This window comes from Aethalodelphis obliquidens, unplaced genomic scaffold (assembly GCF_003676395.1).
Source record: "Aethalodelphis obliquidens isolate GAN/ISIS:26980383/991018 unplaced genomic scaffold, ASM367639v1 scaffold11, whole genome shotgun sequence".
NCBI classification, from domain to species: Eukaryota; Metazoa; Chordata; class Mammalia; order Artiodactyla; family Delphinidae; genus Aethalodelphis; species Aethalodelphis obliquidens.
This window is the reverse complement of record NW_020837955.1, coordinates 261,562-287,082: the sequence shown is the minus strand read 5'-3', so window position 1 is coordinate 287,082 and position 25,521 is coordinate 261,562. Positions and strand designations below refer to the sequence as shown.

General features: G+C 40.9%; 1 protein-coding gene across 18 annotated transcripts in view; it reads right to left on the bottom strand.

The window, feature by feature from the left end:
• Window positions 1–25,521, bottom strand: part of LOC113623108 (WASH complex subunit 2) — a 56,478-nt gene that overhangs the window by 5,225 nt on the left and 25,732 nt on the right. For 6 of the 18 annotated variants that reach the window (XM_027111787.1, XM_027111788.1, XM_027111790.1 and 3 more), the window contains 12 exons: window positions 25,042–25,128; window positions 21,445–21,546; window positions 19,763–19,894; window positions 16,464–16,630; window positions 11,629–11,731; window positions 6,821–6,976; window positions 4,926–5,108; window positions 2,944–3,072; window positions 2,735–2,815; window positions 2,063–2,182; window positions 1,019–1,081; window positions 453–665 (listed from right to left, as the gene is read on the bottom strand). In XM_027111787.1, the coding sequence (XP_026967588.1) occupies window positions 453–665; window positions 1,019–1,081; window positions 2,063–2,182; window positions 2,735–2,815; window positions 2,944–3,072; window positions 4,926–5,108; window positions 6,821–6,976; window positions 11,629–11,731; window positions 16,464–16,630; window positions 19,763–19,894; window positions 21,445–21,546; window positions 25,042–25,128 (1,536 nt within the window). The remainder of the gene's footprint in view (window positions 1–452; window positions 666–1,018; window positions 1,082–2,062; window positions 2,183–2,734; window positions 2,816–2,943; window positions 3,073–4,925; window positions 5,109–6,820; window positions 6,977–11,628; window positions 11,732–16,463; window positions 16,631–19,762; window positions 19,895–21,444; window positions 21,547–25,041; window positions 25,129–25,521) is intronic. The other 12 variants (XM_027111792.1, XM_027111793.1, XM_027111799.1 and 9 more) reach the window with 10 other exon arrangements.

The following is a 25,521-nucleotide window of genomic DNA, read 5'->3' as shown; positions in this document are numbered from 1 at the left end:
TTGGGGAATGGTTCCTGGTGACTGGACTTAGGCTGACAGTGTGGGGCGACTGGTGGGAAAGCTGGAAGCTTCGGATAGCACAGACTGTAAATGGCTTTAATACCAAACCAAGGAGCTTGAACGTCCTCCTTTGAGCAGTAAGGAGACGGCAGAGGAAGCAAACGGTAAGGACATGATCTGCTCAGTGTTCAGAAGGCCTCCAGGTGGCAGCCAGGAGTTAGTGAGCTAGCTACTGAGCAGAATGTAAATGTAACAAAGGCAGGCAGTGGAAGAGTGGACACAGAACTAGGGAGGTGGAAGGAGGGCGGAGAGGCTCAAGGAAAGATGAGACGCCTCCTTCAAATGAGGAATCGGGGTCAGCCTATCGTGTGCAACTGATGAACTCGGAAGAAACATACAAACTGTTCTGGTTTTAAAAAAAGCAGGCAAGCAAGCAAAGGTGGTTTCATCACCTTGTTCACACTGTGTAAGGTGTCTGCCTGAGCTGGAAGGTCAAAACTCACGCCGGCCTCCCCACTCCCGGGAAGAGTGGGCATACTTTCCAGACTGTGGATTCTCCCAGGTTCAGACGAAGGAACGCCCAATTCTGGCAAAACAGACTTCATTCCAGAGATCTGGGGAGCCGCTGTAGGCAGCAAGGCTGCTGGGTTAATGGCTAAATTTGCCTAAAGAAGAAAAATGACACTTACTCTGTATGTTTTCTTAAACACAGCAGTCTACTCTTATTACTGTGACACATGACGAAAGACTTGGTGTATGTAATATATAGTACGAGAGGAGAAAGAGAAAGGCAGGGAAGTCTCCTGATCTAGTCTTAGAATTAAATCAGAGGGCTATACCCCTGTGCCCACCACAGGACCAAAGAAGAGATGTTACAGACACAGCACACAGGAAGCAACAACCAGAGGGTGGGGGAGAGATGAGAAAACGCCTGGCAGCAGCTGACAAAAGGAAAACCCAAGAAACTTTACAGATGCCACAAGGCCGGCAATGAAGGTTCCAGACATGTTATAATTACTTGAATTTTCCAGATCCAAGGGGATGGCTCTTTGGTTTTAAATGGAGCGGGACCTGGTGAGTCCTGTGTGAAATTACACTCAGTTAAAAATCCATTGGGGAAATAGAAAAGTGTCTCTTGGATTACACATATGCCTGAAAATAAATCTGTGATGGAACAAAGATGTTGGTTTCTATAATTCTATAATGGGAAAGGCATTCACATCTCTCCTGGGGCCTCAAAACATTTCACTAACATTACTTCATTTGTGCTTCCTTATCCGTTGTGTAAGTGGAAGGCTGTAAGACCACACATGGAGGAAAGGGAGACAAAGATCATGAATAAGATTCATAAGAATTATAGTGTGTCAGAGCTCCAAAACTGGACCAGCTGGAAGCATGACCATGCTGGTTATCTCACACAGCAAATATTACAGAGCACACAGAAATTCACCCAAGCCTAATGCACTAGTTCTAGAAGCAAAAGAAGCTGAGACTTGAGTCGCTGGAGATGTGTGAGTCCTAGTGCCTCATTTTCACAGCTCAGAACACTGAGGCCTCAATGAGACATCCAGGGACAGCTGTAAGCCAGGACCATAACTCACTGTCTAGCCCTGCTCTGCCCTCAGGAGGAGCGCCACAGAGAAGACTGCTGAGGATGGAGGCCTAATAGCAATGATCTCATAAGACATAACACAGAGAGGGAATCAAGAAAGTGGATATAATTCATATTTAATTCTAATGGAACCCTACTCCAAGGTAGCCCAAAGGGAGAAATGTTGTTCTAGTGGGAAGATCTTAATCCTGCCATAACTCTATCTTGGAATCGAATTTGCAGGTACTCCACAAGTAATAATGATAAGTATAGATTCATGGAACCAGTGTGGAGTGAGAGAGGAGAAATGAGCAGGGGTTTAAAAAAAAAGTAAACAAAGGGAGGTAGTCCTAGTTGCTATTTTCTCCTTAATTAAGAGAACTCTGAATGACCCCGGGGTCTGCATGATGCAATTAAACTATACTACAATGCAAACAAGAGCTGAAAGTCCTTAAAGAGATCAGTTCTAACCTGAGGTGTTTCCGATTTCCATATGCCTTTTTCTTTGATACCTGGAGTGGATTCAGGATGTTTCTGGTTCTTGAAAGAGGAAACAGAGTGGTCTTTTTTCACTACCTTCTTTTCTGGGATCTTCAAAAGCAAAGAATACCCCAAGTCTGTCAAATATCTTAGAAATTTTAAGGAAAAGTCACAATGCAAAAAGAGAAAATAGCTTCTGACTTTAAAAGTCATTTCACAAATGAGGGTTGAACAAACAAATTTAAAGGCAGCATTTCAGAAATAGAGTTCTAAAGACCAGGCGTCCTCTCAGTGATAAAGAGAAAATAGAGAGTACTTAAAAATCTACTGGGGAAGGGAGGGAAATGACACACATGGCCTAACACTCAGATTTACAGCTTTGCACCTGAAAGGCATGAATATTTTGTCACCATATCATATGTACTGGTCTTTCAATGAACAACTTAAAAATCAAACAGATTTGTAATACGGTAAGAGAGCCTGGGTTAGTTAATAGTTTAACGTTAGGAAACATAAGATGGAGACAACCTGAACACCATCATGAGCACATTATTTGCTGTTCATTTACTAGTGAGCATTTTCCTTAGTCACGTAAGGGGACATTCATTTCCTTTCCCAGAAGCCTTCCCACACACCACAGTATTGAGAACAAAAGTCTGATACCAAAGGATGCGACTTGGCAGAGCTGAAAAGATCATCATCTTCATCATCCCCAAACAGGCTCCCAACACTTGGCTCTAACAACTAGAATAGAAAAAACTTAAATTCAATATCCAAAACAAAAACAATTTACAAAGAGAGTCAGGTGAGCTACAGAGACAATATTTAACATAATAACAAAGCTATGACATGGAGAACCATTTGGAACTGACCCTGGTTTTTTTGGTGCCGGAGAAAAGGTCAACGTCTGGGTCATTGTCCTTCTGAAGCTTGTGACTAAAAAGGAGCTCTTCATCCTGAAAGACACCTGTGCTCTTGGGGCAGGCATTAGGATCAGGACTCTAGGAAAAAAGAGGGAAGTTCACGTATTTTATAGACACCTAGGGCTTTACCTCAAGGAAATAATACACAGCTACAAAGATGAAACAACAAAGATATTCCTTGTGGCTCTGTTTATAGTGGCTAAAGGTTGGACACAGCCTGAGTGCCCATCAGAAGGGGAATGACACAGTCACACAATGGAATACTTTGGAGATACTAAAAACAGTGGAGAATATATTTACAAAAACAGATAACATATACATAATCTGGAAAGATCATCTTTCAACCTTTGTGTAGTATTTGAATCTGAACTGTTTATTTAAAAAACAATCCTTAGTTCCATACTGAGAAACATTTTAGGGGTGAAAACACATAAAGTTAAACAAGTTCTCTCCATCTCATGCCCAAAGGGAAGAATGAGACAGCAGCTGATTTAATACAAGAAATTACACAGAGTGGTCAAGCACATATCCTTAACTTCTACATACCAGCATCTTAGGCCAAAGAGCTGGCACGGGTGTGATCAGCCAACCTTCTCCTATGCCCATCCACCTTCCACCCCACTACCTTCAGATTCCAAACAAGTTCTTTCTGTTTCCTAGGGTATCTGATATTTGAAAGTTACTATCACATTACTTGGTTTGATACTATAATGCCCCAGACTTGACATTCTAAAATTCTTCCCTTTCTTTAGTATCACAACCACAGACAGAAACAAACAAAAAAACTCACTTCTGACAAAATGTGTTACATTAAAAATTAACTAATAATTATTATTGATTATATATAAAAATTACTGTAACATAGCAACTAAGGTTCAAAGTTTTACAACCATGAAAATCATATACAAAATCAAACACAGTAAGAGACTGGAAGAAAATACAGCAAATTATTCATATTCACTGTGTGTAGCTCTCATTTATAAATGGGGCTATCCTACTGGTATAATAAGAAAATTCATAAAACATTTGTTGCAAATATCAACATGGACTATATCCTCAGTTTGATTTACAAAAAATTATTGGCAATCTATGGCCCATCGCCTGTTTTCTCTTTTTTTAATACTTCTATTGAGATAAAATTCACCTATTTAAAGTGTGTAATTCAATGGTTTATAATATATTCACAAAGCTGTGTAAATACCACCACAATCTAAATTTAGAACATTCTCATCATCCCATAAAGAACCTCCAAACCTACTAGCAGTCACTCTCCATTCCTGTCCGCCTCTTTCCCCAGACCCAGGCAACCACTGATCTACTTTCTCTCTCCATGGATTTGCCTGTTCAAGACATTTCAAATAAATGAATTCATACGTAATGTGTTTGTCACTAGCTTCTTTCATTCAGCATGTTTTCAAGGTTCATCTATGTTGTACCATGTATCAGTAATTCACTTTTTATTGCCAAATAATATTCCATTGTATGGCTAAAACACATTGTGTTTATCCATTCATCAGCTGATAGACATTTGAGTTGTTTCCATCTTTTGGCTATTATGAATAATACCTGTTGGGAACATTACATTCAAGTTTTTGTGTGAACTTATGTTTTAATTTCTCTTGGTTATATACCTAGGAGTGGAATTGCTAGGTCATGTGGTAACTCTTATATTTAAGAATCTGAGGAAGCACCGAATTGATTTCTGAAGTGGCAGCACCATTTTACATTTCTAACAGCAATGAAGGAGGGCTCCAGTTTCTCAACATCTTCACCAACACTTGGCCATTATCAAAAAAGTCAACAAGTGATGGTAAGAATGTGAGGAAGCTGGAACCCTCCATTCTTCAGCAAGTCACATCACACAACTGACACCGCGAAATGAGACTTTTTTATCCTTCTAAAGATTTGAACCTTTACAGCTTTTTGCTCACCTTTCCTACTTCTTCCTTCGGAGCCTGGAAGCTGTTTTGATCTTCTGTTTTATCCTCTTCCTCATCAAATAAGCTAAGAACAGTTTTGGTTCTAGTTTTAGCTCCTCTATCCAATGGGGATGATGCAGAAAATAAATCAGAATGCTTGGCTGCTTCCTGAGTAGATACATTCAGAGATCCTTCCTGAAAATGGAAATAGTAAGGAAGAAAAATGAGTAACACCTGGAAACAAAAATTCTATTGTGGGGCCTCCCAAGCTCCTCATTAATTCAGTAACTGTCACACCTGCATGTTTCAGGGCATGACAGCTAATCACACCTACTCCCAGGTAACAAAACACTCAGGCCAATTCTTGATCGGCCACTCCAATGGAGAGTCTAGTACAGATAATTCATAATCAAAGATGATTTTTTCCAATCAGTTTAAAGCCTATATTTATAACTCCTTCCAAACAAGATACATATATATCAGTTATAACCCTGAGCCACATAGGTTGCTCATGAGCTATAAATAACTTTGAAGTCACAGGTATGACACAAATGCCAATCACTGGAAACGGATCATATATTTCCTAGTATTTAACTAAGACATAACTCCAAGGGAGAGGCCTAATTGACAGAATTGGACACAACTTGTAGAAGGCTTATACTGTATTATGCAATTAGAAGAATCTCTAAAATAATCATAAAATGCAACATTTATTCATTCAACAAGCACCACCTTTCAGGCAAGATACCATTGACTGTAAGAATCACTGTTCCTGTATGAACTGCTGAGAAAAAAAAAAAAAAACAAACTCCCAATTAAACATGCCATCGATTGTGAGGTGCATCCTAATTTCAAAGTGGTTAAACTATGAAGGAAATATCTACTTCTTTAAAAAAATATGTAATTTTGAAAGTGCCTACTATGTGCGAGGTAATAAGCTAAGCACCACAGATGCAATGGAGAGCAAAATGAACATGGCCCCAATCCTCAAAAAGCTTATCCTCAAGCAAGGGAGACAGCAGTACAACAAGCAGCTAGAGTTCAAGGGGAAAATGGGCTACAGCAACACAGGAAAGGCCACATTGAAACAACAGGAAGAGAATGTCACACAGTGATTCAGGTATAGGTAAAATGTTTGCATCACTGTAGCCCCAAGAAGCCTCAACAGGAAAAGTATATGCAACGTTCTTCACATAGGCCCTAGAAGAGACAGTAAACCTAGATAGCTGAACACACACAAGTGCGAGAGTAAGAGAAAAGTTAGAAAAAAAGAAAAAGGAGACAGAGACTGAAAGAACTGCTGATTCCCAGATGCAGCCAGCCGCCTTATCCATAGGCCTCCTGCAGGAGAGGACAGCCCGCCCAGGAGAAGAAAGTTAATGCTTTAGAAGAAAGCCAAATTTCACTTCACTCTGTAATTCACAGCCAACATCAACTAAATGTAAAAGATTGGTAAACTAAAATCTTCTTAAAGCTGTCATTGTAATTTAAGTACAGGTGGGACTAGAAGAGAGCAAGGGGAAACAGACTACGGAGAAGAGAGCCAGTCAGAAAGAACAGACGTGCAGAGAGAAAACCGAAAGGAAAAATGAGATGAGACAGAGAAAGGCAAAATGGACACTGACACAATGACCATAATAATGTAAAACGGGAAAAATGCACATCATTGTGTGCGCACATATGCCTAGAAAAGAGATGGAGAGGCAAGAGCAATGTTGAAGGTCTCCCTGAATGGCAGGATCACAGATTTTCTTCTTCATACTTTTCAGTGTTTTCAAAATTTTCAACAAATGAGCCGTTTGTTTTCTGTGGTAGAAAAATGTAAGGGTATGTGTGTGCGTGTGTGGGTTTTACAAGAACACGTGAGAGACAAAAATATCAGATTATACAAGAAAAAAAAAGTCCACCTTTCCTGACTCCTCAGCCACACTAGTTCTCCCAAATTCTGACGACTCTTTGGCGCTCTCAGCCTTCTTAGCCACCGGTTTCACTCCCAACCGTGCCTCCTTCTCTTCTTCATCACTGAACAGCAGAGGTGGTACGTCAGGGACAGTCTCTTTTTTCTATCAGAAGAAGAATAAATGACATCCTCAAAAACAAACAAACAAAACGTGTGCCTGACGAGCATGGCAATGTATTGAACACCCAGAAGCACAGTCCTCTTTAAGGCATTAGCTAAACTTTGGGGTCGGGAGAGACAGGACAGGACAGTGAAGGGCGCACAAACAGGGAGAAGCAATACCACCACCACCTCAGACTTGCAGACAGTTTCTGCCATCACAAGGTCTGAACCTGTCTTCTTGCATCTGTTAACTCCTTGTGTGCACCATGGCTTAGGTCCTAACCTCTGCCACCCAATCATTAGTCTCTCCTCTCTGCCTCCCGCCCCTTACCTTTCAGCTGTATGACATCATCCAGAGATGTCTTGCTAAAATAAAACACCCACCAGATTACTTTATCTCCCACCCCAAACCTGCGCTGTGTGCATTAAGCAAATGCTAAACGTGACAATCAACTAGCCCCTCTTTATGACCCTCATCCACCTGCACCTCATCAATCCTCACTATTCCTTAAACCTATTGTAAACGTCCACACTTCCACGCTTGATCTGCACTGTCTGGAGAAACAAATCTTCCTCATCTTTCAAGCAAGGCTCAGCTCAGATGTCACCCACGAAGGTTTTCCTGTTCTCTTCAGTAAGTATCAGGTGCTTCGTTGATAAGAATATTTATGTCTATACCTAGCCCTTAACTATACTTTCCTCCTAATTTACATTAATAGCTATCGTACATCTCTTTGCCCACTCATTTGAAAGGATCATGCAGTATATTTCCACAGCCAGTCACGGTGTTTTATATCAAGCAGGGGCTCAGCACAAGTTTGTGAGCACTTTGCCCCATCTCTCATCTGTTCCTTACCTGGGAGGCAGGGATTTCAGAGATTAGGGAACTGAGGTCACGTGACTTGCCCAGAGTTATTGGCATGCTTGGGGCAAGTGACTTATCAAAAATGCTTGAGGGGGCTTCCCTGGTGGTGCAGTGGTTGAGAGTTCACCTGCCAATGCAGGGGACATGGGTTCGTGCCCTGGTCTGGGAAGATCCCACATGCCGCGGAGCGGCTGGGCCCATGAGCCATGGCCGCTGAACCTGCGCGTCCGGAGCCTGTGCTCCGCAACAGAAGAGGCCACAACAGTGAGAGGCCCACGTACCACAAAAAAAAAAAATGCTTGAGAGAAAAGCAGTAACTCTATCCTACTAACTAGACTAGATGATATGAGGAAGTAAACTTTGAAGCAATATCTAAATCGAGTTAGGTAGACAAGTTTGGGAAACTAAAGAAGAACATGACTGACTATGATAGAAAAAACTATGAATAAATAAGAAGAATAAGGTAAGCAAATTTTTAGTTATTGTTAGAAAACGGTCCGTGCATCATCATTAGAACTTGAAATAAAAGACTGGAAACCCACAAAAGAGTTTCAGAAGAAATAAACGAAGCCAAAGTGATCAAAGGAAAAAATTTTTGTGGGATGTGCTGGACTCACTGAAAACTATATGTAATGTCGATGCAAGTGGATCAAGGTAAAAAACGAGACTGATGTGCAGTGGACCAAATTCTCCCTTCATATAACTATGGTCCTTAAACCAAGGAAAATGCCACCCAAACTACTGATTTTAAATCTTCCTAAAGATAAGCTGACTCTTCATCTTCATTCTGAAATTAATTTCTTGATAGGTTTACAGTTGAGTTATATTTAACTTACTTTAAAATATTCTAGGATCTCTAAACAAAAAATATATTTTATATGTTGCCTAAAGGCGATCAAATTTCACAAATGGTAAAACTCAGGTGTGCAGGTTGTTCTGTTACTTAAGATGCATACCTTTGACCTTTTGTCTTATTTAACAATCATAATTACTACAGTTTCAAAGAAGTTTTACATTTCCAGAACCTTCAAAATTCATTAGATTACTGCTCATTTATCCAGGGTAGAAGTTATTATTTATAATTTACAAAGAAAAGCCACTCAGATCTTCTGATTCTCTTAACCATGAAGCCACTTTAGGGAGATGCAAGTACAGGTAATTCAAAGAAAAGCTTATGAGCACTCAGAAGCAGCGGCAATGCTGCAAGCTTCTACTACAAGCTGTGCACTTAATGGGACCGTGGTGAGGAAACAGTCCCTAAATCAGTAACTGGCATGGGCCTGGTCTGGGAATAGGACAAGTTAACACCTTTACTGGGTCTGAAAATATGAAGAATATTTCCAGAAAAAAGAGACAACAACTTCCTCTGGAATATTTTGGGACAGCATGAGTCACCAAGAGTGCATGGCGAGTTAAGGTGGAAAAGCTGAGTCTACTTTGAATGAAATTACAGGTGGCGTGGTAGGTTCAGCTACAGGCTCAGCTTGACAAAGGGATGACAGGACCGGGTGGTCTTTGAGAAGATAACTTGGGCAGCGGCAAGGAGAGATGAAGAGAAGGAGCATTCACAGGCCAGTTAAGAAATTATCTCAATAGTCAAGGCTAAAGATGACAAGACTGTAGGGACGGGAAGAAACATTCCTAACAAACTGGCAGGAAACAGTGATGACCACCCCATCAAAGGAGAAATATTCACACATGTCCTGGTGTAGTTATTCAGTGGAATACTATATAGTGATCAAAAAATAACAAAAAACAAGATGGAGTTTATGGAAATGAAAAACATGCTGCAGGATTTTTTTAAAAAAAGATGCATAAAACTGTAAAACATGATCTCATTTAAATGAAAAAAAGACAAGAATGCCTAGAAACAGGCATGAAAAAAGCATTGACAACACATTGTTACCAATGATTACACTAGGGAGGAGTATGGAATGGGGACTTCGTATTCTCTACGCATGTTTTTTCATTTGTTTGTATTTGTTTTTCACCTTGACTAGCTTTTATTGCTTTCTTTCTTTTTGGGGGCATGAGGGGGCTGCACCATGCAGTTTGCAGGATCTTAGTTCCCCGACCTGGGATTGAACCCGGGGTCATGGCAATGAAATCGCCAAGTCCTAACCACTGGACTGCCAAGGAACTCCCTCTGTGCATGTTTTAACCCTTTTTTAAGAAGGCATCCACATATTACTGTATAATTTAAAATAAACTTTAAACAAAAAATATTTAGGAGATATGGAAGAAGAGCCAGGTATGGGTCTCTAGAAAAGAGGAAGTTCTAGGCTCCTTAACTGCCATTTCCCTCCTTCACTGTACCCCTTAGGGTATAATGTCCCTTGGGATGTGCAGGCATCGGGGACTGCACATGGTCACCCATGACCACAGTGGGAAGGAGAGAGTCTTCCTCATCAAGCAAGGGTGGAGGAGCTGCCTTTTTAGATTCTGTGGCTGCTCCCACATGGGGGGAATCTCGGGGGGTACATCCCTCCTTCCCTGTCTTACAAGTCTTTCTGTCTCTAACACATCTGAAGTTGGGGTCGAAGGCCCTCAACAGCGGGCTATGACTTTGCTTGATTCTTGGCCTTTGAGGCTAACCCAGCTCAGGTAAAGGAGGTCTCCATGGGGTCTAGCCTGAGAAGCTCTAAAGTTTCCTTTGGGGCTGCTGGCAATTGCCAGTTGGCAATAAAATGCTGCTTGGCCTCACTTTGTTCTGTGTGCACACACTTACATATACCCACATAGGGAATGTGTTGGGGAGGGATGAATGACAGGCCAAAGACAGGATTCCAGTATCCCTAGGTTCCCAGGACAAATATTATCATAATGCCACCTTCCTCTCATTTCTTAATACTCCTTTTGATATAAAAAACATGAAGACTTGCTAAATCTTTTAGCTTAGGCGATCATGGTTAGTGATGCCATTTAGATGTAATTGCTGGAAGACTATTTAGACTAGATAGGCACTGATGGACTTTTTTTTTCTCATCACATACTTTTAATTTTTTAAAAAAACTTTAATTGTCATAAAAAACACAACATTTACTATCTTAACCATTTCTAAGTATAGAGTTCAGTAGTAGTAAGTATATCCACGTTACTGTACAACCAATCTCCAGAATTTTTTCATCTTGCAAAACTGAAACTCTGTACCCATTAAACAACTCTCCATCCCCCAGCACCCGCCTCAGCCCCTGGTGATCACATTTCTACTGTTTCTATGAATTTGACTACCCTAGGTACCTCGTGTAAGTAGAGTCATACAGTATTTGTCTTTTTGTTGCTGGCTTATTTCACTCAGCATTATGTCCTCAGGCTTCATCCATGTCGTAGCCTGTGTCAGAACTTCCTTTCTTTTTACTGATTCACTATTAATATAAACCAGGACCAAAGCGTTAGTACTGGAAACTTGCTCCTGTAAGGAATAACCTGTACATTAACTGGCCTGGTCTAATGTTAGCAGAATTCCATGCCACTGGGGCTGGCTGAGCCCGGCAGTTCCTCTAGAAGGAGTGCAACAGTGCTGTCCCCTGCTCTCCCCTGAGACTCAGACGCCTACAACTGACACTGAAGGGGCTGCGTGATGTGGAATCCTTTTCTCCAGACTTTGCACGTGTGCTTCGTCTGTAAAATACCACTAACCAGAAGATGTCTATCTAAAACCAGGCAAACGAGTTTTTCCATAAGACTCAGTCTCCAAGGTCAGGTTTTAGGACCTGATTGAGGGAAGCATCAGTATTCACGTAACATCACCTCAGGGTTACTTCCTGGGTCTAAGAGGTTAAAAATACCGTTGTTGCAGGAGGAGCAGATGCGGGAGGAGAACCAAACAGAGAGCTTCCACTGTCACAATCATCTTCAAACAGGAGAGATGCTCTCTGGGTCTTCTTTTGGCTACACAAACAAAGAGTCAAATTAAAGGCAAATGTGATTTACAAAATACAATGTTCTTTCTAGGCCACACCTACAGGAACCCACCTACCACCAAAACGCCCGAGTCATCCATTGACCTTACACAGTTGCAGCAGGAAAAACCTTTGAAGTAGGTGCAATTTGTGTCTAGCAAGTCATCACCCGCTGTCTGGCATTCTTGTGTAAAAGCCCAGGGCCCTCCTCATCTTGTCCCTTTGTCAGTTACTTTTGGCTCAAGGTAGCTGCACTAGCTGTTGGCTTTGCCAACGCACACAGCACACTTAGCATTCACAAACGTAGCATTCTCTCTCACCATTTCCTATGGCAGAGGAAGAACCAGGGAGCACCAATGCCTATTTCCAGCGTGGTCAGGAAGGCGGCTGTCAAGAGATCTCAGGGCCAGAACCTGGTTCAGGCTGTGACCTGTGGCCTGGTGCCACCTCAGCCACTTAACCATGTCTTTCCAAGTGCCTCTGTGGGCTTCTGTGCCTTCCCTTCAAACCCTAAACCCATCCCATTCTATCCCCTCCACACAAAGTCTCTAAGAAGCTGGGAAAGCTCATCTTCACTGTTCACCACAGCAATATTCACCCGTCTCTACCCCATGTTGGGCAACCACAGCTGAAATCCAGCCACAGCTCTCCTCACCACCTTCCTCTCACCTGTCTTCACCTACCTCCCACCTAGGCTTCCACACCAGCCCCTAGGGGCAGTCGATAAATGTCTGCCAGAATAAATATTGATCAGGACCTTTTAAGGAACAGAATCATGAAAGTAAAGAAACACAGGGAGGCCTGGCACTGGACATGGGCAGTCCCAAATAGAATGTGTTCTAATTACAGAAGGGTCATGTTCCAGTTTCTATACTATGTGATAAGGAACCACCCAACTAGCAGCATACTAGAGAATTATCAAAGGAATGAAAATTCCAAATTCAATGTTAGCTAGATAAAAATAATACTAGTCATTTCAGTATCCATCTACTTACACTAAAAATAATTAGCATATATACCCATAAGTATATGTATCATAATCTTTTCTCTAAGTTTAATTATTAACAAAGCATAATATAAGGTTATTCATTAGTTTAACATTGGATGTCTGCCTACATCTTAAAATTGCCTAAGGATCACACTGACTAGGGAACACAACTAACCAAACAGTTGAGCATACTTACACTGGACACTTACACTAAAGGACAGTAAAAAATTAGGTCTACACCCTGAAGAAATTATAAAAACAAAGAGCCATACATAGTCAGGTAAAATCTAATATGCCTTTAAGGATATACACTGATAAAAATGTACACAAATTATAACCAAAATATATGACTACTAAGTGATGATCACAAAATATTACAAAAATAACTACAACAGATGCCTAAAAAGCAAAAACCTTATTAAGCTGCTACAGCAGAAGAAAAATCTTATGCCTGATTTTCTGAACAATTTTTAAAAATCAAAACCAAAACCAAGCTACCCACAGAAAAGAATCTGATGCCAGATTCTGAAGTTCTAAGCTAGAGGAAAGCTAGTTAACTTTCTGGACATAGTTACAATAGATAACAACAGTAAGTCCTTAACCTTGGATCTCATTCCACACCCTCTGGTACCTGCTGGTTAAATGTGGACATCCCGTGGCGATCTGTCCTCAGAAGAAAAATATGCAGCTCAGTGAACTGGAGTATTTCTCATTATAAATAATGGGGTAGTAAGTATTTTGATTCATTAAAAGGGACAGATGTCAAAACACATTAAGATGACTATAGAGTTTATGGCCTACACCAGGACACTTTTGAGAGTGAAAGGGAAAATTATTAATCACCAGGCTGAAATGACGGGCACAAAGCAGGCCCCTCCAGACAAGCAAGGATGTCTGAGTGCCCTACTTACAAGGCAGTATTTCGCAACTTTGTTAGGGTCACAAAGCTTCTGTTTCTTTCTTTAGAATGGGTTTGAGTTACAATTTACATACCATAAGATTTATCCTTTAGTAGTGTACAATTCAGTGACTGTTAGTATATTCACAGAGTTGTGCAACTATCACCATAATCTGAATTCACAATATTTCCATCAACCTAAAGTGAAAGCCCATACCTGTTCACAGTCACTGCCAATTCTCCTTTCCCCTCAGCCCCAGACAAACACTCATTTACTTTCTGTCTCTATGGATTTATCTCTTCCGCACATTACACACAAATAGAATCATACATGTGGTCTTCTGTGACTGGCTTCTCTCAATTATCACAATATTTTCAGGGTTCATCTATATTGAAGCATGTATCTGTACTTTATTCCTTCTAATTGCTGAATAAGAGTCCATTGTGTGGATATAACACATTTTATTTATCCGTTCTACAGTGGATGAACTTTTGAGTTGTTTCCACTTTTTGGCTATTATGAATAACGCTATGATAAACATTCACGTGCAAGTTTTTGGGTGGACATTTCTCTCACGCATATTCCTAAAACCTGAAATTGAGTCATGTGGCAACTCCATGTTTAACTTTTCATGGAACTGCTAGGCTGTGTTCCCAAGTGGCTGCACCATTTTACGTTCCCACCAGCAATGTGTGAGGGCTCCAATTCCTCCACAACCTCTCCTGAACTTGGTGTCTGTAAAAGATTTTTTCGAGAATCTGATGAAAGCTAGCATTGCTGAAAGCTGGATATTGTGTGTAATTGGTACTGGGACATACACATGAAACATGTTTCCTGATCTCTAGACCTGTGACCATATGTGTGTGGTGGGGGCAAAGGGAGGGGCTGCACACGTAAATAGGTAACTTCTATACAGTGTAGAAAATGCTCAAGTGAAACAGAGCTGGGGGCAGGGGGTTAAAGATGGAGCCATTTTTGCTTTAGACTCTAACCCTATTTCTTATGTTTCTCAGCTGTTTGGGTTAAGGAAGGCTTCTCAAAAGAGAGGGCTTAAACTGAGTCTTAAAAGAAGCTGGCCAGGGGCTTCCCTGGTGGTGCAGTGGTTAGGAATCCACCTACCAATGCAGGGGACACGGGTTTGAGCCCTGGTCCGGGAAGATCCCACATGCTGCGGAGCAACTAAGCCCCATGTGCCACAACTACTGAGCCCATGAGCCACAACTACTGAAGTCCACACGCCTAGAGCCCGTGCTCCGCCACAAGAGAAGCCACTGCAATGAGAAGCCCGTGCACTGCAACAAAGAGTAGCCCCCGCTTGCCGCAGCTAGAGAAAGCCCGGGCGCAGCAATGAAGACCCAACGCAGCCAAAAATAATAATAATAATAAATAAGTAAATAAATAAAATGCACAACATTTAAAAAAAAAGAAGAAGAGGCTGGCCAGGGAAGAAAGGAAGGAGAGAGTCCCAACAGAGAGAGAGAGCAACAAAAATAAAGGAATAAAATGTTATTTCCCCTACACTCATGACAGTAAATTACATTTCCGTGCTTACAATGTACCAGCTATGGCGCTAAGCGTTTCATATTGGGATTTCATTTAATCCTCTCAATGATCCTATGAGAGAAGCACTATTATCATTTTTGTTTAACAGATAGAAAACTCAGGCTCAGAGAGGTTAGGTAACTTGTCCAAGGCTATTCAGAGAGCAACTGGCAGGGCCAGAATTTAGTATCAGGTATTGGGATTCCAGAGCTTACATTCTTAACCAGAGGCCCAATATACACCCAGGGGTGAAGTCATGGAGCCCAAAGTAGAAATGGCGACAGCTGAAGGGATAATAGTCAGAGACAGAAATATGAGACATTTTTGAATCTATCAATTCAGTATTAAAGCTTAACCATACCAATGCATAGGGTTTACATGTCCAATCAATTGCCTCTTTATGTTACTACCATTCAGTTAAATTTCAAAGTAATCATTTAAGGATCTCAAGAGAAAAAGAAAAAAATACATATATTTTCAAGGGAGTTATTCTGAATACACAGCTAATATGCAGCATATTACAATACCAACCACAGCCCACGCTCACTCTACATCAGGGGTCCCCACCCCCAGGCCGCAGACCGGTACCAGTCCTGGGCCTGTTAGGAACCAGGCCGCACAGCAGGAGGTGAGTGGCAGGCGAGCGCGAGCGAAGCTACATCTGTGGCTCCCCAACGCTCGCCTTACAGCCTGAACCATCCCCCACCATCCCTGGTCCGTGGAAAAATTGTCTTCCACAAAACCGGTCCCTGGTGCCAAAAAGGTTGGGGACCACTGCTCTACATAACCTGCCACCCTTTAGTCCAAGCATTAACGTGCAGGAGAACCTAAGACCAGCTAGGGGTTACCAGCAACTGGTGTGATACAGCACAGCTCTGCAGAGAACCATCTTACTAAACAGGATGTTTCTCAATGCTGAGCAGATTTCTATCCAAATGACAAACTTAAGTAACTTGGACAAAACTTTACATTCTTTAGGGTATCCCAGGGAAAAAACAAAAAAGACAACAAACTGTACTTAAACCCCTAACAAACTAAGAAAAATAGTATTTTAAGGTTAAAAAAAAAAAAGATAAGTAGAAGAAATTAGGTAAGGATCCATGAAGAAAAACATTTCCCAGTACCAGGGGAGAATAACTTGCAAGTGAAAATCAAAGACATTCTCGTTTATATGATTACCAGGTGATGAATGATCGGCATGTCACCCCCAGCAGCTGACATCTTGCACATCAAATACCTTCACCTATTACCATAGACACTGATGAAATGATTTCTTACAATGACTGTCTCACCTGTCCTTAGCAATAGCAAACAGATCATCCTCATTGTCCTCCTCAAAGAGGCCGGCCTTTTTCACGGCCTTAATCTCCTGGTCTTGGGTGGTCCCAGAGTCCCTAAGTTCTCCTTTAGACTTGTCAGATGCCGAGTTGGTCTGTGAGTCAGTAATATTCCACTGGTCCTTAAAAGATAAAATATATGTTAAAATCCTCTGGCCATTTAGATTAAGAAACCTGAGGAGTAAAATAAAATTCACATTTGTTAAACTAACTTGTATTTAAACTAAGTGTATCACTTTCGAGGGAAGCTTATGTCCAAGGCTTTTCACTGAACTCAAATCTAGACAGCTGGGTTCTTTGACCTCCCCAGACCTTATGGTGTTTCCCTCCATCACTACCTGCCACAGTGTTTCTCTCTCTATGGTCCTGTTCTGTGTTAGGACAAGGAAACTTCTCTACTTTAGAGATCAAAATTAGTTATACAGGGGAATGAGAAGATACAGGAATGTTTAAAAAAAAAAAAAGTCGAGAACTCTCAACTTTGGAGGAATATGATATTTAAATTAAAAAATCCCAAAGCAAGCTGGGGAAAAAAATGTATAAAAAGCTCATGCGATGTAAACAAGACACAATGAAAGCTGCTAGCAACCCTTTTACCACAAAGTTCTGAATCTGGACTTTAGAAAGCAATTAAGGAAACCCCACCTGGCTATGCTCACCTCTTCAAATCAAGGATCTCCTGAGCACTTGCTAAGTGGTCCTGGAGTCTAGAGCTTTGCAAATCAAAGTGGGTTCCACAAGCAGCAGCTTCTATTATACAGAATTTCTACCCCTCTTTCTGAATCAGAACCTGCATTTGACACAGTATGTCCAGGTGATTTCTTCACACGTTATAGTTTGAGAAGTGCTCCCCTAGAGCAGGGGTGCTCAACGGCGACCACATGCTAGAATCCCCAAAAGAGCCTTAGAAACCTCCAGTAACAGGCCATACCCCAAATCAATTAATTCAGAACCTCCAGTGGTGGAAGCCGGTATCAGTACTCTCTAAAGTTCTCCAAGCGATCCCGCTGGGCAGTCAAAGCCGAGTCACTGTTCTAGAACCCTGGTTATCTTTACTCTGCAAGTACTTTTGCTCCCTGCTTTAGCTAATATTTTTATTTTCCCTGAACCACAGTAATACTACAGAAGAAAAAATTCAACTGATGGTTGGCCATTACTATAGGGAGAACAACCCACTAAGAATGCTAGAAAGAAAAAGAAAAGGAAAATCCATTATAAATTCACAGACTTCAGTAGAGAAAGCAAATTATGTTGTGTCATTTTAAGTTGCTTTCAATTAAAAAGAATGAACACATCTATCATTTATCTGCCTACATCATACCCTCATAACTTACCTATAATGTTAAAACAGAGTATTATAAAATAGGAAGATTTTTAATGCTCACAGCTTTTAATATCATTATATTTAGTCTTTTTCTGTACAGCTAAATTTGAACAGCTGCTAAACTATATTCTCAATTGGCTCTGTTAATATATATCCGAATAGCAAATGGAAACACTGTTAAGACTCTTATAAAAAAGGAATTAAACGAGCATAGACCACTCCTACCTTGTCTAGCTACCGTTCTTGGTTAACGAAGCACAGCAATCATTTAACAAAATAAAGTACTGGGAAAACTGGGCAGCTACATGTAAAAGAATGAAATTAGAACACTCCCTAACACCATACACAAAAATAAACTCAAAATGGATTAAAGACCTAAATGTAAGGCCAGACACTATAAAACTCTTAGAGGAAAACATAGGCAGGACACTCTATGACATAAATCACAGCAAGATCCTTTTTGACCCACCTCCTAGAGAAATGGAAATAAAAACAAAAATAAACAAATGGGACCTAATGAAACTTCAAAGCTTTTGCACAGCAAAGGAAACCATAAACAAGACGAAAAGACAACCCTCAGAATGGGAGAAAATATTTGCAAACGAAGCAACTGACAAAGGATTAATCTCCAAAATTTCCAAGCAGCTCATGCAGCTCAATATTAAAAAAACAAGCAACTCAATCCAAAAATGGGCAGAAGACCTAAACAGACATTTCTCCAATGGAGATATACAGATTGCCAACAAACATGAAAGGATGCTCAACATCACTAATCATTAGAGAAATGCAAATCAAAACTAAAATGAGGTATCACCTCACACCAGGCAGAGTGGCCATCAACAAAAAAATCTACAAACAATAAATGCTGGAGAGGGTGTGGAGAAAAGGGAACCTTCTTGCACTGTTGGTGGGAATGTATATTGATATAGCCACTAAGGAGAACAGTATGGAGGTTCCTTAAAAAACTAAAAACAGAGCTACCATACAACCCAGCAATCCCACTACTGGGCATATACCCTGAGAAAACTATAATTCAAAAAGATACATGTACCACAGTGTTCATTACAGCTCTATTTACAATAGCCAGGACATGGAAGCAACCTAAGTGTCCATCGACAGATGAATGAATAAAGAAGATGTGGCAAATATATACAATGGAATACTACTCAGCCATAAAAAGGAATGAAATTGAGTTATTTGCTGTGAAGTGGATGGACCTAGAGACTGTCATACAGAGTGAAGTAAGTCAGAAAGAGAAAAACAAATACCGTATGTTATTACGGTATTATATGGAATCTAAAAAAAAATTTTGGTTCTGAAGAACCTAGGGGCAGGACAGGAATAAAGATGCAGATGTAGAGAATGGACTTGAGGACATGGGGAGGGGGAAGGGTAAGCTGGGATGAAGTGAGAGAGTGGCATGGACATATATACACTACCAAATGTAAAATAGATAGCTAGTGGGAAGCAGCCACATGGCACAGGGAGATCAGCTCGGTGCTTTGTGTCCACCTAGAGGGGTGGGAGGGTGGGAGGGAGATGCAAGAGGGAGGGGATATGGGGATATATGTATACATACAGCTGATTCACTTTGTTGTACAGTAGAAACTAACACACCATCGTAAAGCAATTATACTCCAATAATGATGTTAAAAAAAAAGTAAAGGCCTAACTCATTTGAATTAGCATGTATTATAATTTGAGGGTGATACTTATTTTATTCCTAAGCATTTTGAAAAGATTAATCTTTAATATACTACAATAAATATCTTTCTTCAAGAATAGAAAGACCGTCTTGTGAACATAGTTTTTGGTGACCGAACTTCACTAGATCTAAATAGGCAGAAAAAGAAAAGGTTTAGGACAGCTGTAACTCTTAAATTCATCAAGCCATCTCCTACTCTTCTCTAGAAAATAACTTTCAACCCACCTCCTCATCACTGCTGAACAATAAGGCAGATGCTTTCTTTTTGGAAAGCTCAGAGGGCTTTGTTTTCTCTTGGCTCTGAGTTAGTAGAGATGATGACTGCTTCTTAGCAGCTGTAGCCCCAAAAAGATTATCCTAGAAAAACAAATGGCAGAAGAGTATGACAACTTTGAACACATAAAACAAAAAACTGAAGACATTCTCTCATGTCAAATTAGTAGAGAATAAGTCTCCAGTCAAGTGAAGAAGATATATCACACCTTTTGGGGGGAAAAAAATCACACAATATTAGTAAATGCCACTTCTCACTTATGTATGAATCCTACAACAACAGCCTACAATCTTCTCTAACTATATTCATCCATAGAAGGGAAACAGATACCATAAAATTCAAAGGCGGAACACCTGGGAGGAAGCAGGAAAGGGAATAACGTGAGGACAAAGTCATAGAAATAGGAAGGAAACTGGCCCCGCCCAGTCCTCCTGTGGGCGGGCCCGCTATGCTCATTAGGGAGGGTCCAGAGCCTGCAATTAGCCTGAGAGCAGTACAGCCCCCTGTGGCAGCCAGCAGCCTGCACCTTTCTTTCTATGAATTAGAAACCAGACCAATGCATAAAGAGAAAGATACAGGGAGGTTTCTCTACTCTTTCACATTTATGGAAGACACACACCTGGGACAGAGGGAAGCAATGACTTGTGTTTCTGATTAATTTCAAAGGGACAATACAAACTTAAGAAATAATTTACTAAATAAAATCACTGGCCTAGTAAGAGCTGATTCTTATAGGTTCAACGGCATTCCCAAAGTACCTATTAAGGTACTTTTATTTAGGTAAAGGGAACAAAACCATAGAACTTGGTCTGAGCCCAAGTTAAACAGAAAAACACTCTTAACAACATACTACAGCAGGTGAACAGTCCTGTAGTGTAAAGACTGGATAAAGGGAGTCTTCAAGGAAAGTGTGGGAAGGTAGGAAAGGCTGTGAGACTAATGAACTGGCACTCACTGGGGGTATGAATGACAGAGCTAACATTTACTACGCACTTACTATGTGCCAGGCACTGTGCCAATGGCTGTGCATTAGTTGTTTTAGCTGTCACAATGACCCTGTATACTACTAAGCGAGATGAGATTCAGAAAGGTTAAGTTACTTGCCCAAGGTCCCTGATTTGCATGTGGTGGAGCTAGGATATGAACACAGGGCTCTGATGCCAAAGCCCATGAGCTCAGCCACCGCACAATACTGCATAAGAGCAAAGGTTTGGCTTGTCTTCCCTCTCATTTCTTTCTCCCACTTTGCTCTCATCCAGCGTGGGAAAGAGAAGCAAGGTGAGGACATGGTTGCCTTCTCCCCTCCACTCCCACTTTATCCAAGACGTTCTTGTAGACCATTGGGTTCCATCCCCTAAAAAGTATTTCTTAAAGGAAGATTTTAAAAGTGAAACCTACAAAGCCTTGCATAGAGCTGGGTCAAGAAATCTAAGGCCCTGCCCATTGTGCAGTTAAGAGAACTTAAGAAAGGAAATAAAAACTGAAATGTTTTTGTTATATAAGCCTCAGAAAGCTTGACTGCTTCCCTATCACCTTGTTCTACTGTATGAGCCTCTGGTTATAAAGCTACATCAGCAACAGTTTTCTACTAATGGAAAACTTGATTATCTTGTGTTGCAGTAACAAGGTTTACCTCTTCATCTTCGTCATCGAAAAGCGAGACCGAGGTGGGGAGTTTGCTAGGCAGGAGAGATGCATCTTTCGACTTACTCACACTTTGAGAAGAAAACAAATCCTGTTGGATCAAGATTAAAGTTCCTGGTTTATAAAATATACCAGCTTTTAAAGTATCAGATATAAAACACTAAAGTTTACGACATGATGGCTGCCGTGCATCCAGGTCTCTTTGTCAAAGAGGGAAGCTCGGTGACACAGTCCTCGAGGAACACGCATCAGTCCATCCTCACTGCGTGCAGGTGAGAAGGAAGAGACCCACATGTAACTCCACGTGGCGTCACTGGAACCCAGAGGTTTTTATACTCTCACCTGGATGATTAAGGCAGGGGAAATTTTTCCAATCAACTTCCTACCATGCTTAAAAAAATAACTTCCTTTTTCTGTCCAGAGAATCAGAGAGATTAAACAGATTTAATAATGGAAATAGAAGCTAGATTAACAAATTATTGGATCTACGACTCTGTTTTATTTAGTTATATCCTCTTTCCTATAATAAGAGTATGATATGATTTCTTTTAAATAAATACAAATTAAATTTTAACTTTAAACTATTTGGCGTTCTTGAACGGCAGCTAGGAAATGTTGCAAATTAGAGAAAGATCTGGTAGATTCTGAAGAAATTTCCAAAATGTTATAAAATGTCAGCCTATAATGCAAAGAAAGATCTGCAAACTGAGTTGCATGAATCAGAAACATGAAATAGGATAACTATTCCCTCAGGATGAGAAACTTCAATACATAAGAGGCAGGCAAATAGGACAAGAACATAGTTTCTAAGACCTCTGGATAATTTTTTTTTAATCATGTAATCAATGTCTACTCAGATATGGAGCTAATTACTTCATTAACTGAGAAAAGCTCCACTCAGCCCAGTGGCTTTTGCCTAGGCCCCATGGAGTCCCCATGGGTCTGTTTGGGTAGAAGGGGCCACACAGGGGCAGTCCCAGGCTTCCCATGCCTCTCCTGCATTTTAAGCATTGGCAACATTTCACTTAAAGAAAGTGCTGTGTTTAAAAAAAAAAAAAAAAAGTAGTAGTAAACCAAAACAAAGAACAAAAACAAATTTCAACATCACTGTTTTTGGACCCTTAACTAATATCTTCCTTGGTGTTAGGGGAAAGAAAAGGCTTTCCATTACCTTAAACACCTCCCCAAAATGTTTCCACAAGGTAAACTTTAGCTCCACACTTGAGATATAAAGGGAGGAGTAAATATTCAATCCTTTTGGTCCAAAGCTCTTCCTAGACTGCATCGTTTTACTTCTCCTTGCCTATAAACCTCGACAATATCCAATAAAAACAATCTGTGATGGTACACATGGGACAAAACCTGTGGTGGTGGATTTAAACCTGTCTGCAAATTCATTTACACTCCTACCATCAGGAAGTGGAATTGGTGTCCCCTGCCCTTGAATTTGGGCGGGCCTTTGTACTGCCTCAACCAACAGAATGTGGTAGAAGTGACAACGCTGACTTCTGAGGCTAGGTTACAAAAAAACAGTACAGACATACCTCATTTTATGGTGCTTCACTTTATTGTGCTTCACAGATATTGCATTTTCCACAGATTCAAAGTTTGTGGCAACCCTGCCTCAAGCAAGTCTGTCAATGACATTTTTCCTACAGCATTTGCTCACTTTGTTTCTCTGTCAAATTTTGGTAATTCTTGCACTATTTCAAATCCTCCACCAGCAAAGATTATGACTTGCTGAAGGCTCAGATGATGGTTAGCATTTTTTAGCAATAAAGTATTTTTTAATTAAGGTATATACATTTTTTTTAGACATAATGCTATTGCACACTTAATAGACTACAGTATAGTATAAACGTAACTTTTATATGCACTGGGAAACCAAAACATTCACGTGACTCACTTTACTGAGATATTCGTTTTATTATGGTGTCTGGAACCAAACCCGCAGTATCTCCCAGGTACACCTGTACAGCCTCTGTGCAGCTCTCTTGGGAATCTCACTTTGAAGCCTTGAGGCAACACCCTAAGAAGCCCAGCTTCCCTGAAGCTGCCATGCTGGGAGACCACACAGAGACAGAGAGGGACCTCCCAAGAGCCCCAGCTGTTCGAGTCTTTCCCACCCAGGCACCAGACACATGAGTGAGATGACTCTCAGCCTGGCCACCTTCAGACTGGAACCACATGAGAGACCCTAAGTGAAAAATGCCTGGCTGAGCCCAGTCAACTTCTACAACCATAAGAGGTAATAAAACTTATTGGTGTTTTAAGCCACAAAGTTTTGGAGTGATCTGTTTCATAGTAATAAATAATGAGAACACCTGTTGAGTCACTGAAATTGCTCACGTTTGGTTTTTTCACTTAGTCAACAACTCCCTGACAGCTTACCAAATACCAAGCACTAGTCTAGGCGTTAAGGACACAGGCAGGAAACACACCGTCCTGCCCTCATGGAGCTTGCTCTAGATGGGACATAGACAGTGAACAAGCAGACATGAAGTGTCACATGACAATACATACTGTGGGGACAATAAAACAGAAGAGGGGCTAAGGAGCACAGTGTGATGTGTGCTGGCGGGCTTGCTATTGTGCAAAGGGCTGTCACAGGAGACCTTGCAGGGACCTGGAAAAAGTGAGGAAGTGGGCTATCCGATTCTGGGAAGAGCACTCCCAGAGGGGCAAAAGCCAGCCCAAAGATCTCCAAGTGCCTCTGTGTGTGATGATGAAGAAGCAGAGAGTGCAGGATAAGACCAGAGTGTGAGGCCCCATCATGCTCTACTTATGTGTCAGGAGTTTGGCTTAACTGGACTTCACTTAATTCCTATCTTCTGCACACTGGCCACCAATGAAATATATGCCTCAAGATTTTATTTCCATCAACAGTGATCCCTCTACCTCCAAAGAGTTGTATGCTCATCCTGGCTATAAGTGCAAAATAACCACAAGAGCTTAACCCAGAGTTCGTAATTTCTTGAAATTACATATAAATTTCTGCCATGTTCCCATCTTTCTCTGTGAAGGGGATTGATTACTGCCCATTACACATTCTCAGATAGGTCTCCGATCCCTTAAAACCCTGGCCTAAAGTTAGCTCTAAAAGGATCAAGGCCTGTGGAAGTCAGAAAAAGCAGTAACGCTTCTGAGAGTTGTCCCTGCGTCACTGGAAAGGTGCTTCTAGGCAGGGCCCTGGAGGACTGAGGCTGTCTGCAAGGCAGTGCCAGTCCACAAACTATTAACAGTCTATGCCCACTGTTTAGTGAGACTACTGAAAGAGGAAGCAGTGTGTTGATTTCTGTTCTCGTACAAGCACCTCATTACATTATGGATCAATTAATAGCCTAAAATATGAGTATCCTGAATTTTCCTCCCAGGAGATTCACTGGATTCAAACCCAACAGTGTAAGTATTGTATACATGTTGCTTTCTATAGACCATGTGTTCTCAAAACATTATTTTCAATGAAAGAACTAAAGTACTTAATAAGCCTTATAACTCTACTGAGAACACCCTGAATCAGAAATACTTTCCAATGTCATATCCATGAACTATTTCCCAGAACTAAGAAAAAGAATGAATTCCTTACCTCAGAGTCATCCTCATCTGAAAATAAACCTTTGTGAGTTTTTGTTTCTGACAACGGCTTGAGATTTTTGCTGGAAGGGAGGGTAACCTTTGTTGGGAAAAAAAAAAAAATTGAGAGTTAACAAGCCAGACACCTGAAAATGAGGGTTCATTCACTCATTCATTCAAAAGATGTCCTGAATCTCTGCTAGGATAAGGTCCCAGGCCATGCAGCAGGGGAATAAAAACATCATGGACCTTGGACATGTATCAAGTGCATATAAAGAATTAATGCAAAAAGAGAAGTACCATGAGAAAGAATTTTAAAATTGGTATATGTTAGGAATGAAAGAAGAAACAGTCCTTGTAAAGTAAATTTCTCAGGACAGACAGGACCTGGACATGGGAGATGGTACAAGCAAGAACACTCCAGGCAGAGGGAACTGTGAGAAAAGAGAAAAACAAGATAAAGCAGAGGGCACATCTGGGGGATCGGGGTAGG